We start from the raw sequence: 18,653 nt of genomic DNA, 5'->3' as shown, positions 1-18,653 counted from the left end.
GCACTCTTTTGTACTCAAATCAGTCTAGCTTAAATTGACTCAAGGATGGAACATTTTAACACTGTCCTGGAGAAGATAACTCCCCTGATGTCCTACACAGCAGGATTTTGCTGACTCTGCAGGTGCTATCATAACTTGTGCTTCCATCCATTTAGTCCTGCCTCCTCCCCATCTCTTTGAAGTACTGACCAGCACCAACCAGCCAGAAACCGCCTTTTGGCACAGACGAATCAACAAAGGGGAAAGATTGCTAAGAAAGATAAGTGGAGATTAAAATGAAAGTTATGGCAACAGGTTTCCTTCTTATCCCTTGTATTCCATTTGCTTTGCTCATCACAGTCCTCACACTCACAAAGAGTCACTGTAAGGCACATTAATGCTGCTGCTATTCTTGCACACCTTGTTTCTAATCTGTATGCTAAGTGTGAGATAGTAATGCTACAAACATGGTCTAAGGGGATATGCAGACAGAACTGCTAGCTTTTATGTCTGAATTGAGTCTTTAGTAAAAGCTGCCAGTGATCTACAGCCTCCAAATTAGGTTCTTTCATGCTTTAAGTTTACCCAGTAATAGCACAGAATCTAGCTTCCTGAGGCAGTTGTAGGTAGTTTGTGCATTTAAGCATAGGTCTAAAGCCCTTGAGATCAGCAAATCGTTACAGAAGCAAGCACAAATGCTGCTGCCTTGGCTCAGATTCCCACAGCATACATGGATTTGCACAGGGCCACCAGCAGGAGCCAGAGCCAGTGGGCACTGCCAGCAGGAAGGGCACGCAATGGAGACTCATGGCTCTGGAGTGAGAAAACAATGCTAGTAAATTACAAATGAGTTGTGGCTTAGGGAGTTCAAGTAAGGTAGAAAACTACTCCTCTCTTCCTGCAGATTCTTGGGTAGTATAAGCCCATATTCCTCTTTTTTTCAGAGTGACTGAGTGGAGAGGCTGATATTTTTCTGACCATAAAGAGATGCTTAAAAACCTGATGTGTTTTACCTTGCATGAGGTGTATATGCTTGTACATATGTACACACAGTATTTCATATAAAAAGGTTTCTTGTTTCTATCCATTCTATCTTTTCCTCCTCATGTCTCCTATTTCCTTTTTCTTGGCTTTGTATTCCTCTGAAGCTCCCCTTGTAACACTCCTTTTCCACTTCTCTCACTATGTTCACCTTGCTCTGTCATTTATAGGTTTCTCCAGCCAGCCCAGTCACCACCCTGTTGCAGTGAACTTACACCCTGCTCATCCCTGCTTCTCTTTAGCTGCACTGACAGGTAACCTCAAATCCAACCCTAGAGACTCAGCTCATTTGTTTGGATTCAGTTTGCAATTGTGTCATATAATAGTAGAGGTGTTATTTTATTCTATTCTCCAGCAGTACAGTTATTTTCAGTAAGCATGGACTTAAGGCCCATTCATTGAAGCTGCCAGATTCATTTGGAAGCCTTTTTCCACTTCCCTTTTGTACGTGTTCAGTTTGTTTTATTTCAGGCTCAAGTACAAAACTGCAACAGCAATTACTGCTGCAGAACACCTCAGCCATCTCTGTGCTATGTGATCACAGAGGGCTGTACACAAAGTCATCTTTTAATACTAATTGCAGATTATCAAAGAAAGGATTTCTCCTATAGAAACACGCCAGCAAGAGTTAAAAGATACAAATACTACAGTCAAAATAAAAGCGTGACTTGACACTTTTTTAAACAAGGCACTGTTTGCCCTTTTCTAAAGGCTGAGAAGGCTTTTCGTGGAGATAGGATTGCCTTAGGAGTGAGCAAGAGGTCTGCGTGCTAGCAACCAAGAGCCTTTTGTTCATTGCTGCACAGCTACAGGAGCAGAGGTTCTACACCTTTGATTCACCAGGCCCATTTAGGTCATCAATATCATCTCAACAAACGTTGTCTGACGTGCCCAAGGGCAACAGTTCCCTTGGGCTGCCATCAGCCATTTTAAAGACCTATTTTTGTTTTAGGCTGAACCTGCATTCGAGGACAACCGTGGACTTCTAAAGCCATAATAAACACTGAAGACTAAGAGGTCAACAAACTGCTGATCTCCTCTGACACACTGTAGGAATCAATGGGAAGATTCTGGGATGTATCAAAAGAAAACCAGCTGTTGGTGAAATCCAGGGACAACAGCTCCTAGAGGCAGATATTAAGGTCACGATACATTAAAAAAAAAAAAGAAAAATAAAATACCCACAAGATGAAATGGAACAATATATTTATAACACTTTGTGTTTATTCCTTTTTTTGTGTGTAAGGATTACAAATCAGCATAAATTGCGTTCCCTTTCTCATCTCCTGGGGAGTCTTTTCTCCCTCCTCCATGACTCTTCCTAAAAGTCATTTCAATTTATCCAACTGCAGCCAGCTACTAACTGCAGGGATGAAAATCATTTTGTTTCAGCTTGATGCAGCAGAAAAGCACTAGACCTAAATAGCATATGACAGGGCAGAACACAGGCACCTGATTTAGGGTTGCACAGGCTTCAGCAGCAACAAAGGATATGCTTTCTGAAAATGCTGAAGTAGCTACTCCCAATAGTGCCTGTTATCACACTATTAACAGACAAAATGATACTTTCAGTAAATAAGAGAATGCATGCACACATAAATACACATGGCAGCCTCTTGCAATCATACATGAAGTGCTGCTACAGAACCTCATTTCATGCCCTCTAAGTTCTCCAGCCTTCTATGCAACCTCAGTTTATAGTTAAAGCCATCTGTGGACATAAGTCTCATGTGGACACCAAGCCATCATGTGGACATCTGTGGAAAAAAGGTTGGAAATGTCAGAAGTGCATTACAATGGCTCAGACAGCAGCTGCTGAACAGGAAGAACACATATATATAGCATCATACACCCTTCCTTCGCTTCCCTCTTATTTGGAGGCACCTGATTCATGCCTTTCAGATACATAGGACTGGTGAAGCTGGTACACGTTCTTTTTTTTTGGGGGGGTGGGGGGGTCAAAGTCCACAGTGGGTTTGTACTACGCTGGGTTTGTAGCGATCCTCCACTCCATGTCTTATTCAACGAAGTAGGTGAGAAAACCTTGGCCTATAGGCTCCACCACAGATGGAAGCAAAGCAACTGGATTACCTGTGCCAGGCACCCTGCTGAGAGCCAAGGTCACCAGGAAAAGATTCTCAAAGAATGAGAGCATGGCCCTTCCTCCTCCAGGCAAATCAATGCCTCTTCCTTTGTTCTTGCAAAGCTTTGCACCCTCTATGCTGGCTGGGAAGGGCTTACCCACATTCCAAATGCTGGCTGGTATGGGCCTGATCCTGCAGTCCTTGCTATCAGCAAGCTTTGCATTGACCCGAATGAATTCTGCCTGAATGTGGACTGAAGGACTGTTTTCTTCACCAGCCAGCTGAATTAGAGCTGCTAAACAGTGCTTTTAGTTACCATCTAATTTTATCTGTCACTATCAACCTGCTCTCTGAATCTAATTTTACTAATTTTTAGGAATCTTTTCCCTCCTAATCCTATTAAACAGTTGTTGGTTAAAAAGATTATGGTACCACGGACCCAGAAAAAAAACAAACAAAAAACAGCACTCCTGGCACCCATTTCTACCCCTTTGTCTACCAAAAGTAATACACTGATCCCTGAAAAGTCTTCACCACTTTGGAATTTCTTGGAAAATAGATGCTTATTTTTTGTCTTTTTGTGAAGCCCCTCAGGCTGGAATTTCCCAGCCCCATTTGCAAGGGTGGCATTTGGAAGACCAGTGACCTATTTCTTTTATTTTTTATTTATACCTCTGCTATTCACAAAGCTTAAGGCCCCAGGATGAATACATTTTCCACAGTGCATGCTGGATTCTCTATCAGCTAATGCCATTTTGTCTAAAGCTTCTGGTAAAAATAAGGACTGCGAGCTGTGCTGCAGTAATACCAAGGGTAATGCGATGTTCACAATGGCAATAAATCCATCGGGTGAATGGTAGGGGGAGATTTACTTTCTACTGATAAAGCAGAGAGCTGAGAACTGGGAGGTTAGGAAATCATTACGGTGTGGGAGAGGGGTTTAAAAGAACAAAATCGCTGTACTACACTGTTTGTATTTCAACTTTTACAAATGAAGTTTAATGAGGGAAGGAAAGCAGGGAAGCGGTGTTTTTGTTCCTATAGCAGAATACTCATAGTACATTCCCATTATTAGACTTTTGATTGCCCTCTATATACACATTAAACGGGGCTTCATAGCAGCAGTAACATTATGAACTTTACCTAAAATAAGAAGCCATCTTACAGAAGCGGACTGAAATGTGTATGCTGATCTCTGCCCTCTCACCGTGGATTCCATATGAGAATCAAAGGCTGCTTTCACTGACAAGGCTGAGGCCTACAGGCACACAGCTTGAAAAATAACACCACCTTTTCATTTGTAAGCTGAACAAATTTAATGTAGAAGCTATTGATGGAAAATGAACTTAAAGCTTCTCATTTCTATTTTTTCCAGGGTGGAACTGCACTTCAAGTCGCAGGCTTTATTAATGGAGTAAGTGCATTTCTCTCTCGCAGGCCTGAAAATAAAGTGCTGAGAAGGAACATATGGAATATGCCTTGGGTGAGAGATTTTCTTCTGATATTGCTGTATATCTAATAGAATTGAAATCATGGCATGAGTGCACGTTTCTATGAAATGTTTCACAGAGGGTGGCCAAGAACAGAAGCACCCAAAGATCACAGATATTTATGTAATATTGTAATCTCAGCTGTTCAAATTATAATGGTTTGAAAGAATCTAAGGAGGGAAAGAACCAGGAGTCTTTGAAACGCTGCAGGAAAGTTTTCCAACAAACAGTCTCATACATCAAACCACTTGGAACTGCAGCACTCGCTACCATCTCATATTTCAGCTCTTCAGCCACAAACTGTGATCTACAAACTTGATACAGTGCCTGTCCCCCCCAACCCCACCTCAAAATGAAGAAGAATTAAAATGTTTACCTTTCCAGCTTTGGTTTTCTCTGCACAATAACTATGATATGAAACAGAAATTTCTCCCAGGTCCAAATTCATATTTTGGCTAATAAAATGGAGTAGAAACCACAATCTGAAGAGAGCAAGCAAGGAAAGAAACTCAGATCATCGTTTGAATGAATTGGTGGAACTGCATTTCACACAGTGCGTTTCTGTCTTGCAGCCAAGTCGTGCCAGCAGTGCATAGACAAGCTCTGGGTGCACAGCACAACTCAAGTGAGTGGTAGCACAGCCCCAAGCAGAGCCTGAGTTATGTAAGAATTGCAGTGGAAGTGCACAGATTTGCCCTACCACTCAGGACAGTGAGTTATTTCTGGGTACAGCATTGGACTGATACAACTTTTCAGTCTTCAAGGTCTGAAAGCCTGCACAAAAGTGCACTGGGCTGAGACAACCAGAGTTGCAAAAATCCTCTGCTCCAAGATAAGCAGAAAGGACAGTGAGTTGGCACCCCAGGAAATAAGGAGGGGCTGCATGAAGCACCTGACACACTCTGCTATCGTTCATGACAGTTGAAGTCCCATCTAGCACTCATAGAGCCCATGCGTTACCTAACACTCGATGCAGAACCTGTAAAGGAACATCATCATCTAATGAGCAAAAGAGTTGGAACAGAGGTTTCGCTCCTCAAAACCCCTGGATCAGATAAAATAAAGTCATTTTTTCCTTTTGATGCCTGTGTGATACTCCTCAAGTAATTTCTAGCAAGGAACTGATTTGATGATGCCCATTACCATTAAGCAACAGGAGTTCTATTTAAACCGTATGTGTACGTGGCACCTTATGCACAATAGTTAACACCAGCAACATGCCTTGTAAAGTATTAAGAATACAAAAAAATATCTGCTCTGTAAATGATCTGGCAGCACAAAAAATGGTTTGCACAAACCCCAGTTTCCATTATACGCATCGCTGTGTTAAAGGACACATGTGGCTGTTCTGACTCTGAAGCAGAAATATAATTTATTAAATGGAGGAGACAATGAACAACAAAATTTAATAAGCCAAGTTGCGATTAATGCCCTGCTCCCTTCTGAGAATTTAGGTAATGAATCTGATTTTACACTTCAGGTTTTCGACAATGTCTGCGGAGACAGAGTAATGGAATGTCCATTACTCCAGAGTAAGATTGCCATATTCTCATAAAATGCTTTGTGATTGTATAAATGGCACCGAACAAAGAAAAATCAAGAGCATATAGCACATAAAATGTCCATAGACATCGTGGTTTTTTTTTCTATTCAGCGGAATGCAGCAAATGAAAGCAGAGAACTGGAGGGCATCTTAAGAGGCATTTGTGCACTTCAGCATTTCTCTCTGTCTTACCTGAAGGTGCTTGATAAATCCAGTGCATATAAATAAAAAGGAGAGGGGATGGAATGTATGCGATCCTTGGTGCCGATGCTGACTTTTCATTCGTAGTGTTCTATTTCTATGGTCCATATTAATATTATTTATAGATGATTATCAAAGGTGTAGCACTCGCAGACAGGAAAAGCATTTTTGTTTACGACTCTCAGCACACTCACACCGTTTTGCAGAGGGCAGGCAGCTCAGGAAGGCTGAAGGACTTCCCCAGGGTCATAGACTGACTGCTCGGGAAATGAAGGAACAGAAGGCACAAGACTTGACTCCTTCTCACATACTGCCTTGCACACCATACAATCTAATGTTATCAACGACTGGTTTGTGTGTTTGAGTTGGGATTCTGTCCATTCATAAGAAGAGATATCTATTTTTTATTGGACTCCCCAAGAAAAAGGCCTAAGAGCAAAAAAATGACAGCTAAAGCAAAACCACTCCACTTCGGATATTACATGTCTGGATGAGATATTACTGATAAAACTTAGCAGTTTCCTTCCATCATACTCCACAGCCTTCTAAGCAGATAAAGGATTCCGGGTCAGAGACATTTCCCAAGCCAACTGTGGAATTCCAGACAAACAAATAATGAAGGCTGAGCTTTCTGATATCTCTATCAGGATTTTTTTATTCCCTGCTGCTACAATTGATATTGACACGGTCATTTTCTCTCATATTCTCCAAATTATTCAATTTATGAAACCATCAGTCCTTCATGACATCCAAAGCAACTTTTACAAGGTGGAGATCCAATTTTTTTTTAGCATGTCAAAATGATGTGATGCTTTCAAAAAAGCCTTAGAAATTTTGCAGGCATTTCCACTCCCCATTTCAGGATGGAATAAGCTTAATGAATGGTACAGAACTGCCTTAAAATAAACCTTGCCTCTTTCTGATGAGCCTTTACCTCACCTGAAGTGAAATTCATTCCCTTACAGACCACTGGCTTGAAGCCTATTCACCATTTAAGTCTTCAAAATAGGATTAGGGGATTTGAGAAGCACAGAAGCTTTGCATTTTCCAACTCATTTCTTAATGAATTTTTTGCATTAATAGGAGGAAGTGTTACAACTGAGCATACAGCACAGGGAATGCATGAGCTCTGCAATATTGAGCAACGAAACACTGCTTACTTTTGTGCTGAGACAAGATTTGAACTCAAATGCACAGGAGTGAAAACTAAGTGACACATTTTTCCTACCTTTTCATTATTATAATGCATTTTGCAGCTTGCTCTTTCAATCTGATACTCAAAGCCAGCCTTGCACAGCACTGAGCTTACTACTTTTTAGGTAGAACTAACTTAGAAGCAGTTCCTGGCAGTGCCAGTGACCCAGAGAACCCACAGACAAGAGAAGAGAAAAATCATCTGTCCACATTAATTAGCAGCCATTTACTCCTTTTTAATTAGCAAAGGCATATAAAACTGGGAGTCACCCCACATCACAAGCTGTGTTAATCTCAAGATACCCTGCTGCACAAGCAAGTTTACTGGCTGTACTTCTCAGCACTTTCTACAAGCATGCAGACTGACTTTTATCTAAGGAACTGAACACAGAGCACAAGCATTAGCTAATTAGATTTCTTGCAACTGCTGTAATATCAGAAGCATTTAGGAGAGAAATAACAGTAGGGTTAAGCCACAGAATCAGCTCTCAGGAGACCTGTATATCAAACAGAGCTCTACCACAGGCCACTCGTATAACTACAGGACTTGTCTGTGTATCAGCTCCATTACTGTTGTTTGCAGGTCTGACATGGAGGTTTTTCTTCCATGGCATTAAGTTCCCAGAGGCACGGGTCGTAGCCAAAACACCAGACAAACTGATAGGAGAAGAAATTCCCTCCTGGATGTCAAGGTGACAAATCCACAAAGCAGGCAGCACTGCAGCATGCCCCGAGATGAATTGCTTTGTCTAACTTGCCCACATCTGCCAAAGAGCTGCAAACTCCACTACCATTTCCTATGATCTTTTACCTGACAACAGTCCAGAATGCCTTGGATTTGCTACGTGTACACAAGTCACCTACACAGTACATGCCAAGTGTGATACAAACACATCTGTCCCTGTGTATGCATGGCACAAAACATGCACACACTGAAAAATGATAAAGAACAAACTCTTACCACTAACACAATTAAATCTCCTAAATGACTGCTCAATGCCTGAATGTGAGTAGAATAACAAAGAGAGTAGTAATACAGAAACCTGTAAAAACAGCAACCTTCCCTCCTAGCTAGGAGAGATGAAATATGACTAATCTTCTAATTGGAGTATGGGCTTCTTGTCATTATTTCAGATCGGTGGAGGGTTAGAAGACGTTTTTAGGATCCAAAATGCAAGCATAAACTAGGCTCGCTAGTTTGTAATTCACTGAAGATGTCAAGATGTGATTATATTGCGAAGGAAAAAGACAGTTAGGAATGGAATGAGACTGTCTAGTTCTCTTCTTTAACCTCATGAACTATTTCAAAAGAAAGTAAGTGCAACATGAGTGTAAGGAGGTCCTTTCTCCAAATGAGACAAGTGCCTGCCTTTCATTTGAGTTCCTAAGAGATGTGAGTAAGTCAAGAGAACCAGACCCCGAATAGGGATATAAAATCCCAGATCACTTCAGAGACGCGATAAAAACAATAGGGAAAGTTTATAACAATCCAGTGTAATTGTGCAAAGGTAAATGCTTCAAGGACTCTAACGAGACGTGTAAAATTCCTTCAATTGATGAAAAAAAGAAATCATTTTAAGATGGGATAATTTAGAGCACTGTTCAGCACAGCTCTGTAGGTAAATCGGATACCGATGAGCTTTGTGTTGGTTGCTGAGTAGCCACTGGAAACTTAGAGAAGCCAACCTTGCTAACAACATGCATTTATTTTCACACAAAATATTTTTGAACAGAAAAACTGCCTTCAATCTCTTTAAAATTCTAGAATTAAACACTAAAAAATAGGCCTTAGACTGACGACTTTATCTAGGTGCAGGAAGACATCTACTGTCTCGATCTGTGACATTTTCAGAGCTCTCTGCAAGGAAGGTAGGGCAGTCATACAAACAAGTCTGAGTACTGCAGTGAAAACAGAGCTTGGCATGTTTATAGTTCATGAGTGCTTATCCTTGATGAAACAGGTCAGGAAAGCCATACATTTGGTAGTTGGAGTTAGGGACTACAAATGATGTAGTCTAGTCCTTTCTCTTCTATTTACTCACTATAAAACCGAGACTTTTAACCTTCTAACTCATTGATGTGCTGTCCAAGTAAAAGTGGCATGACCATGGTTTTAATACCATGTAGGTGCCCCGCTAGAATAAACACAATGTTTAAATGAATGTCACTATGAAGTTTTCTGCCAAAAATTTGGAAATAATCAATGCTGCTTGCAAAGCTGTCCAACCTGATCTGAATTCTACTGTATTCATGGAAACCATTATCACCTGAAAAGTAGTTTTACAGGCCTTTTTTAATAGCTTATATGTGAAAAAAAATTCCTAGCTTCAGGAGATTTAGGATATTGTTTTTACACTGAAAAGTATGAATCTCTTTCTGAATACCTTCTTAGGCATCGGAGTTTTTCCTCTTTATTAACAATGCATTATTTAGCTTCATCTTGTTTTAATCATAACAGAATCAGGGCAGGTTTTCTATGCCTTTATCTGATAAATGCCTTCCCTCGACACGTGAATATATAAATAGGAACAGAAACCAGAACAACAAATACTTACATTCAAAAAATAGCTATGAATATTGTGTGATAAAACTTTCCTCACTGGGAAGGAACATCAATACTATAGGAATTTAAAAAATATATATATAAAAGGGGTCTTTTACAGCACACTTATTTGCTATAATACAGTTGTCACGTTTGCTTGTTTATGCCTACTTTGAATTTTCTGAAATTACTGCAGGAAAACGTTAAAGCCAAAAAGATAATTAGAATCACCAAACCTCGTGATCAGAGTTTCAAAGAAATGAAACAAATGTGTAAATTATAACAGCTTAAATCAAACTTAGGTCATAAAGAGTAGCATAAACTAAAATTACACTCTTTGGCCAAGCCACAAGTGATAGCAAAGCAAGACAGTTGCTCCCTGCAAATGGTCAGCATCCTGCAAATTAGGTGTCAAGGTGTGCACATATTTTTATGAGACTTCAACAACATCCTTTGCTGACTAGTGAACAGGGGCCAAAAATGATCTACACTGAGTATTATGGGTAGGCACCATTGCCAGCACAAGGAATAAGCATGAATATAAAATAGATGCAGGTGCAGACTCACCAAGGAAATTTTGTCTCTCCTCTAGCAGAAGCTGCTGATGTGGTCATGGCTCTGCAATGAACTCTTCTCCAGTGATGCAGCCTAAATTCACAGGCTTCCTCTTACCCTGGGGACCACAATTCCTGTGCAAAGCACTATTCTGGATATCTTAGGCCCACTACCCCAGGGGCTTCAAAGGGAGAAAAGACTGCCACTTTTTGTTACAAAAGAAGCTTTTGTGAGCTGGAAATGTCTGCTTTTAGACAGAACTGCTTCATATCAGAAACAACCAGAGAAAAGATACTGAGATCATTAAATCTTTACAGGTACCTTAAAATTCTACTGACAAGTAGTAACAGGAAAAAATATACAAGATTAAAGTGTGGTAGCCAACAGCCATTGCACCACAGGGAGGGGGATCAGAACTGTTTGCAAAAGTGATTGGTAATTCTCATTATGACTTGATGAGAGTGGGAGTTTTTGTTTTGTTGTTTTAAAACTTTTTTTACACTAACTCGAGTAAAAAAAAAAGTATGATGCATTAGAATAGATGATACTACACTGATCCATACTCTCTTACAGTCAGTTTTACTCTCTTTTGTTGACTTTGTGCATCTATGCTCACATTCCCTTTCAACCTTCACCACACCTCCTTTCTTACTGCTCTTACTCTTTCTGTACTATCACAGAACCATGCAGGTTAATGGATCCTGGGAGTTCATCAAAGTCCAGTCCCACGTTCAAAACAGCATCAGCACTTTAAAGTTTTGAAAACTCCAGCAACTGCCACAGCCTCTCTTTTTCTTTTTGCTCTTCCCCAGGCCAAACACTACACACAACTGATTTTCACTACTTTCCAGAATTAATTTTACTTTGTCATTTCTCCTGGTCTCTTGCTTTAATTCCTACAGGAAGTATGAAGACACCAAAACAGATGAATCAGAAAACTTTGGTGACACATATACATGAATTCCTAATGAGGACTCAGCTTGCCAACATTTGCTTGAAATATTGTGCCATACAGGTTTGAAAAACTTGAAGAACTCCAGAAGTAGCACTGTATATAATAAATGCCTTACTAACACACAAGACATATGATCGTAGACTATGTTCGAAAAGTGAGCACTGAGGTTGAGATCAGCTTTTTGACTCTGTCTAGATGAATCATTGTGTTGTCCATTTCTGAAATGAAATCAACCAGTAGCACATCAACACTGTCTTCCAAACATGAACTGAAATATTTGAGTATCCCTGGAAAGGTAATTTTTTTTTTTTTTTTTTTTGACTCAACACTTTGCCATCTAACCTTGAAATGCTAGGTGTCGTAAATATGATATACTGCTGCTGTAAAGGTGGGGGAAGGCATCTGAAATTCAAAATGAGAAGGCAGTGGGAGAAAGATGTTCCCCCACCTCACTGCTATATCATTCTGATACTTAAAAAAAAATAAATTAATAATCCCAAGACATGATCTTGGACTACAGGAATAGCAGTCATTCTTTGTATTTCAAAATGCCTAAGTGAATATACAATGCTATTCTCTTGATCACAGTTCATTTCACATCCAGTTTGCCCAGGTGTAAAAGCATTAATGAAAACTCACAGCAGAAAATGGGCAGAGCTGATTGTGGCAGGTTTGGAGCAAGAGGGGAATTTTGCAGGGCAAAAATCCACTGGATAAATTTGAGAGAAAAAGAAATTCGGGGGTTTAGGATTCTTCTTACATGCTTCATGTCAACAGGGTATTATAGTATAATCAATAGTCCTTGTGCTGAATTCTTTTGTTACCAGCTCACCTCTCAGAACAATAAGAAATCGTGGTAGTTTCTGTATTGAGCCTTTCTCCCTTCTCTAAAAGTTCAATGTTTTAACAAGATACAACATATATAAAATCAGAAAGCTGTTAATGGTGCTGCACTTGCACTCTCATTATTTCAAGTCTCTGCGGCAAGCGTTATTAAGAATTGCTATGCAAAATGTAGTGTGGGCTCACTGTCATCTTTAAGGAGAATCTTTAAAACAAATCATGGTTAGAACTTTTTACTTGAAAGCCTGAACTCACTTCAAGTCAGTCCTTAAAAACGAGAACAAAAAGGAAACATAGGCGCACAAACCCCTTTAATGTCTCAACTACTCAAGTTTCTAAGCTTCTCGAACTCCTGTTCCCAATTTGTTTGTAAATCACTATTTACTGTCAGGACAGCGCATAAATCACAGCGGGTTCTTCAGGATTCAGCCCACCTTTCAGTGTACAAAGCCTTTCTACCACCCAAGGCTCTACGAAAGTACAAGTAATATTTTTCACATAACGGAAGACGTTAAGGTAGTGACAAACATTTGTTAATTTTTTGCTTAGGGGAGTCTAAATACTGTTATTGAAAAAGAAAAAAAAAAAAAAAAAAAACAACCAAAAAACCAAACATGCAACACCAGGCAAAAACTTGCTTTTATTCCTCCTTTCAGTGTAAATTATTTACGGCTGTGGGAAGCACCAAGGACAAAACAGTTGCAGTGCTGCTCCAGGTGCCATGTACAAAACTCCCAGTGCTGCAGCCCTGCCTCTGACCTTAGTTCTGCTCTTGCTCATCACCTGGCATACCAGAGTTCCAGCTCTGGAGTCCCAGAAGAGCTATGGAACTCCATTCTTACACAGATTTCAGTACTCCCTGGTATGTGGATCACTGGAACCGTGGCAGAATATTTACTGCAAAAAATCAGGATAACTCTCAGCTAACCAAGAAACAGTGATATCTACAGCTATCTCAAATTAGTCGAATTTTCAAGATACGTTGAAATTGGACAGAAAGTTAACCAGAAAAAAATAGATAATAAAGTATAAGGGAACAGAGGGGAAAACAGCTTCCTGTCTGCATAAAGATAAACAGAGCCAGATAAAAGCTATTCCTTGACTTGCGTTCCAGTGCTAAGAACCAAAGGCAGACAGAACAGTGTGCTTATACTGCATTCTCCAGCCCTTCAAGGGGGAATTTCTGGTACTGGATCCAAAATTAAAGTAAAACTGATTAACCTCTGCTTTGCTATCTGACCTTCAAAGCTGATAAAAGCATATTTTTTTTTCCCTTGAAAAGAAATAAAATCCTTAGGAAGCCAGGAAGTGCTTTATCTTCATCTCATGACTCTCATCCAAAAGCTGGCATTACATTTTTCATTTGTGCCAGTTTGGTAATATGATTAGGGGATGGTATTACTGGCTCAAGCACTGCCAGTCAGGACAAGAGAAACTTGCTCCACATCCAACAAGAAAATCCACGTGAAAAATATAAATATATAAAAACACACTGGTGAAGAGTCAAAGGAAAAACTTTGTAGAGATTTCCCATCAGTCTCCAACGTAACAGTGCCAAACTAGCAGATCATTTAGTTTTCTTTCAAGCATGAAGTATTCAGTATCTTACATAAGTTCAGGCCAATTCCTCTGCATACCTGACTGCATGACGCCATGCTTAACACATACAACAGCAATTTCTTCAATCAGAAGTCACATTTCATATACTTAAATGTTACTGAAGTGGGTATGAATGCCTTCACCAGCAACACCTTCTACTTATGTGGCAGGAAGTAGAATGGTATGCATTTCCCAGATGTTTGGGGTTAATAGAGAAAAATCACGTGCTTTCAAAGGGGAGAGTATAATTCTCTGTGGAACAACCAATCTCCTGCCATTCCAAAGGTATCCCCCTATTTTACTGCCCACCAGGGGCTGTTAGGAAGAAATTAACTGCACAGGAATAAAGCATAGATTGTTTATTTAATCTTTAATTAAAGGAAACGACCACTCATCAGGAAGATAAACAGAAACCTAAAAGTACTCTTAATATGGCTGCAGTACATTACACAACATGCACACTGTGAATTCTGTGATGTCTGGTCCCTAAGATGGACAGCTTACTGTTGCTGGTTTCTAAAGCTCTACATTTTGCATAGAAGTTAATCATCCCATGCAGTGGCAAAGTAAATGAAGTCCACAAGACTGCAACTTACTGTTGCTATGCCAGAAGTCTAACTTCAGTATTTTAATTCCAGCTTCTCTGCTGAACACCTTAATCTCATGTCTGCAGAAGGTCTTGAGACAGTGTTCCACTCGGCACTTCTATACTGTCTTCTCATAATGAGTTCACATTCATTAATTTCAGGGATTCTTTATCTTGTTAGAAAGAGAATGTTTGAACCAGTATATAAACACTGCATCTACCACAGTTTCTACCTAATTCTTTGTGTTCTTGCAGATATTTCTTGACCCTCTCTTTTTAGGAGATTTTGTGCCACCTAAGATATAAATTTTAATTTGCTGCTTTGCTAGGGGAGGCTATGAAGAAGCAGGTTTGATCACTTGACTTTTTCCATCTCTTCTATCTTTAGATAATCTACGCTGTTACAATCTCAAATGCTGAATGCTCTCTGCAGCTGCATAATGCATCACAGATGCACAGTAAGCTTCTCTCTATATAGCAGCATTGTGTCACAGCATGGTGCAGTGGAGGGGAAGCTATTCCTAGATCCAGTACCAACTTCTTGTGTGACATTGGACGAGGCCTCTTAACCTTTGTTCTTCATCCTTCTTCTCTGAAATGCTGACGATGATATAAAACCACTTGATTGCAAAGATCTTTGAAATTAAAGGAGGAAATTTCAAAAGAAATGCTATTTATTTCTCAACCAAAACATGCACATCTGTGATGAATGAAGATTCTGCTCTCAGTATTTTTTTCTCCATCCAGAACAGAGATGCTGGTTTTTTTCCACCAGTTTCTTGCCAGCTCTATCACTCCCTCACTCCCTCCCGGCCTTGCAATACATTGAAATTTGGCCCTTATATTTTTAAGGGGCTATATAAACATCTGGTCTAAAATTCAGTGCTCTGGCAATCACTGGAGCCCAACTATAACTTCCCTATTCAGACTAATCTCCTAATATAATCCAGATACCCTGCTATACTTACCTGCATTCATTGCTAATATGTTTCTTTCATTAAAGCCTCACTCAAAGCTCTTTAAAGCCTGTCATGCCCACGATGAAGGCAGAATCTGTCCTTTAACACCCTGGAGCAGGAATTCTGACCTGGCCGCACTGCAGTTAGGTTGGAAGGTGATAAGACAAACACTTCGACCTCCTGTGAGGCTGCCCTAGAACCACATGTGGCTTTTTCTTTACTGATTTCTAGCCTCACAAACAGTAACGTAATACTTCAAAGTCCAAGGAATCCTGAGAATGTGAATGAATCCCCAGGTTTTAAATGGAGTTTTTGACAAAATAGGAGTTCCAAGATTTACCCCTCTTCCTCTGTTTATAGGATCTATCACCTGGATTTTGACAAACCAGCACTCCAAATAACATAACTCACGCATTCAAAATAATAATAATAAAGTATCACATGGATCATTACAATGAGCCTGAATCATAATTTCTCCTTTCAAGATGTCAGAATTTTCTCTACTTCGGTGAGCACTCTTGGCAAGAACCCAACTGCCATGAAAGGACCAAAGACTTTCACTTAATGTCATCAAGAAAATGCGTGAGGGCATCACAGGACTCGGATGAGTCCGGTTCAAATTCAGTCATGATAACATTAAGAAGTAGCACCACATCAAGAGTAAACACTGTTTCCCAGCTCCAGAATGGAAAGTCAAACTAGTTCTACGTCTGTACACCTTGTTCTATCACTCAAATAATTTGACAACTAATAGCGCAGTCTGAAAACAGTTTTCTTAATTTAGGAAAGGCCAGAAATTGAATGCAAGCTCTGAAATGGAACAGAAGCCAAAAGCAGCTTCTGCCCTGCACTGCCACCAGGCACTGCAGCTATCGCAGAGGGCAGGAGGTAAGAGCAGCGTGGTTCCAGCTAGGTCCCTAATGAGCAAAGCATGCTTTCGAGGGGAAAAAGCCAGTGAAGGATGGTATGACAGCCATGCAAATAGAGATAAGGGAGCAAGAATCATCTGCAACTGTTTATGCAACCTGTCAAAATTTACACAAGTGCCACTTCAAAAGAGGAAGTAACACTGGGCTAGAATGAATCTATTGCGTATGTAAATGACAACAGCAAAATCTTTTATTTTATTGCAAGAAACTGTAAGAAGCAGACAAAGAGAAAGCAGAGTCTTTTTCTCCCCAAAATATTTTTGAGAAACTAAACAAAACTAATTGTTAGGCTTATATTCATCTCTATTGCACGTTACTAAGCCACCATGCATAATGCAGAGCATTGACAGCCTGCATATTAAACATGGTGCAAGTTTAAGCCAGCTTGAAAGAGATACTCCAACAACAGAATGAAAAACAAGTACAGAAATTACTTGTCCTTCTGTACGCCACTATTTGACCTTTGCACTGCTTTCTATAGGTGCACTTGGCAGAGGATTTTGAAGATAGCTTCAGAGAGAGACAAGAAGAACGTCTTCTCTGAGCATGGATTGGAGTCATAGCCCAAAGCCTTCTGTGGATGACCATAAGAACCTGTGCAAGTTGTTTAGACCTTGTACACATCCAAAGGACAGAGGGATGTCAGAGGAGCACAAAATAATGACAGAGACAACTCCAGAGGCTGCAAATACCATGTGACAATCAGTACTGCTGTTCTTCCAAAGAGCACCTACCATCTTACTTGTCTTAATTATCTGAAGACATTCTTATCTGCTTGGCCAACCAGTAGGAGGCATATTTGAAACAAGTTATATGTATGAAAATAGATCAGCTTCATTTCTAATCCACAACCTCATACAACTGTATTGTCAAATGTAAGACGATTACAAGAAGGGGCTTATTTTTCAAAGTATGCATTCTTGTAACATCTAGTTAGTGAAACTGTCTGTACTGATAGGAATGAATAATTCTCCATCTATGACTGCCTCTGCATACCAGTATCAGATAATACAATTAGGCAGGTAAAATCTAGTAATTGATTGGTTTCCTACTCCATCAATGTTTAAGAAGGTGAATAAGTGTATTAAAATATACTCTAAGAATTGGGATTTCTAAGTGGGTGCAAAGAAAATTAAAAAAAAAAAAATCACATGCTAAGTAATGATGAAGGAAAACAAATAATTTTCAGACATAATCAATGAGAACTGAGCACAGTCTGATTTGTAGCCTGAATTACGTCTGCATGTCATTCCTGAAAAGATACCACTCATCATTTTAATACAAGGAATGGAAGAGTAGTGTTGACTCTCTTCAAGATTTTGTTAATGGGATCTCCTTATTTAAGGGCAGTTGGTTTCAGCCATACTTGGGAAAATCAGTTTTTAAGATTTCTGTAGTCTGGGCATAGCAGGAATACAACTGCAAGAGCAGAAGTTGCCCCAGAACGATACTTTAAATTGCAAAAAGAAACTCAATGTGTTCTTAAAGTGTTTTTAAAAATATAAAATCACAGAATTTCATGAATAACTGATTCAGGGTCTACTGGTCAAGTCGAAGTATTAAAAACTTAAAATGATTGCAGTCAATAACAGTTTTGGGGGTTGTTGCTTACTATAAAGTAGGAAAAAATGCAATTAGATGAAGTGATAAATATATATACACACAAAAAAAAAAAACCTAAAAGTTTTCTTCTATTTTCAGATGGCTCAGCTCTTAAATTAAAATTTGACATATTAACATCTTTGTTTGCCCTAAAGATGAACACACCATTTCACCATGAATTTCAGCCAAACTTAGCTCCTAATGATCTTTAGCTATAAATGCAACAGTGAGGTTTTTTTCTACTACTGGAAAAAGGGAGCTATATGACATTTCACATAAATAGTTTTTCTTTATATTGATGGGAATTCACAAGACAAAGTAAGCTCAGACTTTCTAAATTTTCTGTTCTAATTTAAAAAGCCAGACTCCATTTTTTGCCTCAATGGCAGACCATGAGCTGTCCTAGGAACGGTATTGCAAAATGATAAATACTCAAATCTTGCATTATGCATCATCTTTTACTACAAACCAAATTGTTTCCTGTGATTGTGAAATACATTGCTTTCAATCTAGCAGACATGGTCATTTGTTCTGTTCAAAGCTGTTAATAG

The 18,653-nt window shown here is 39.5% G+C and overlaps 1 protein-coding gene across 1 annotated transcript in view; it reads right to left on the bottom strand.

Annotated features, from left to right (window-relative positions):
- Positions 1-2,256: 2,256 nt before the first annotated feature.
- The window catches only part of LOC122176928 (transmembrane protein 132C-like), a 46,917-nt gene continuing 30,520 nt past the window's right edge, over positions 2,257-18,653 (bottom strand). The window contains exon 3 of the mRNA XM_042865913.1: positions 2,257-2,777. Within this exon, the coding sequence (XP_042721847.1) occupies positions 2,747-2,777 (31 nt within the window). The 3' untranslated portion in view covers positions 2,257-2,746. The remainder of the gene's footprint in view (positions 2,778-18,653) is intronic.

Source organism: Lagopus leucura, unplaced genomic scaffold (genome assembly GCF_019238085.1).
Source record: "Lagopus leucura isolate 7727_CA_CO unplaced genomic scaffold, USGS_WTPT01 Super-Scaffold_806, whole genome shotgun sequence".
In the NCBI taxonomy this organism is placed as follows: Eukaryota; Metazoa; Chordata; class Aves; order Galliformes; family Phasianidae; genus Lagopus; species Lagopus leucura.
The sequence above is the reverse complement of the archived record's forward strand: the minus strand, read 5'-3'. Positions and strand labels throughout refer to the sequence as shown.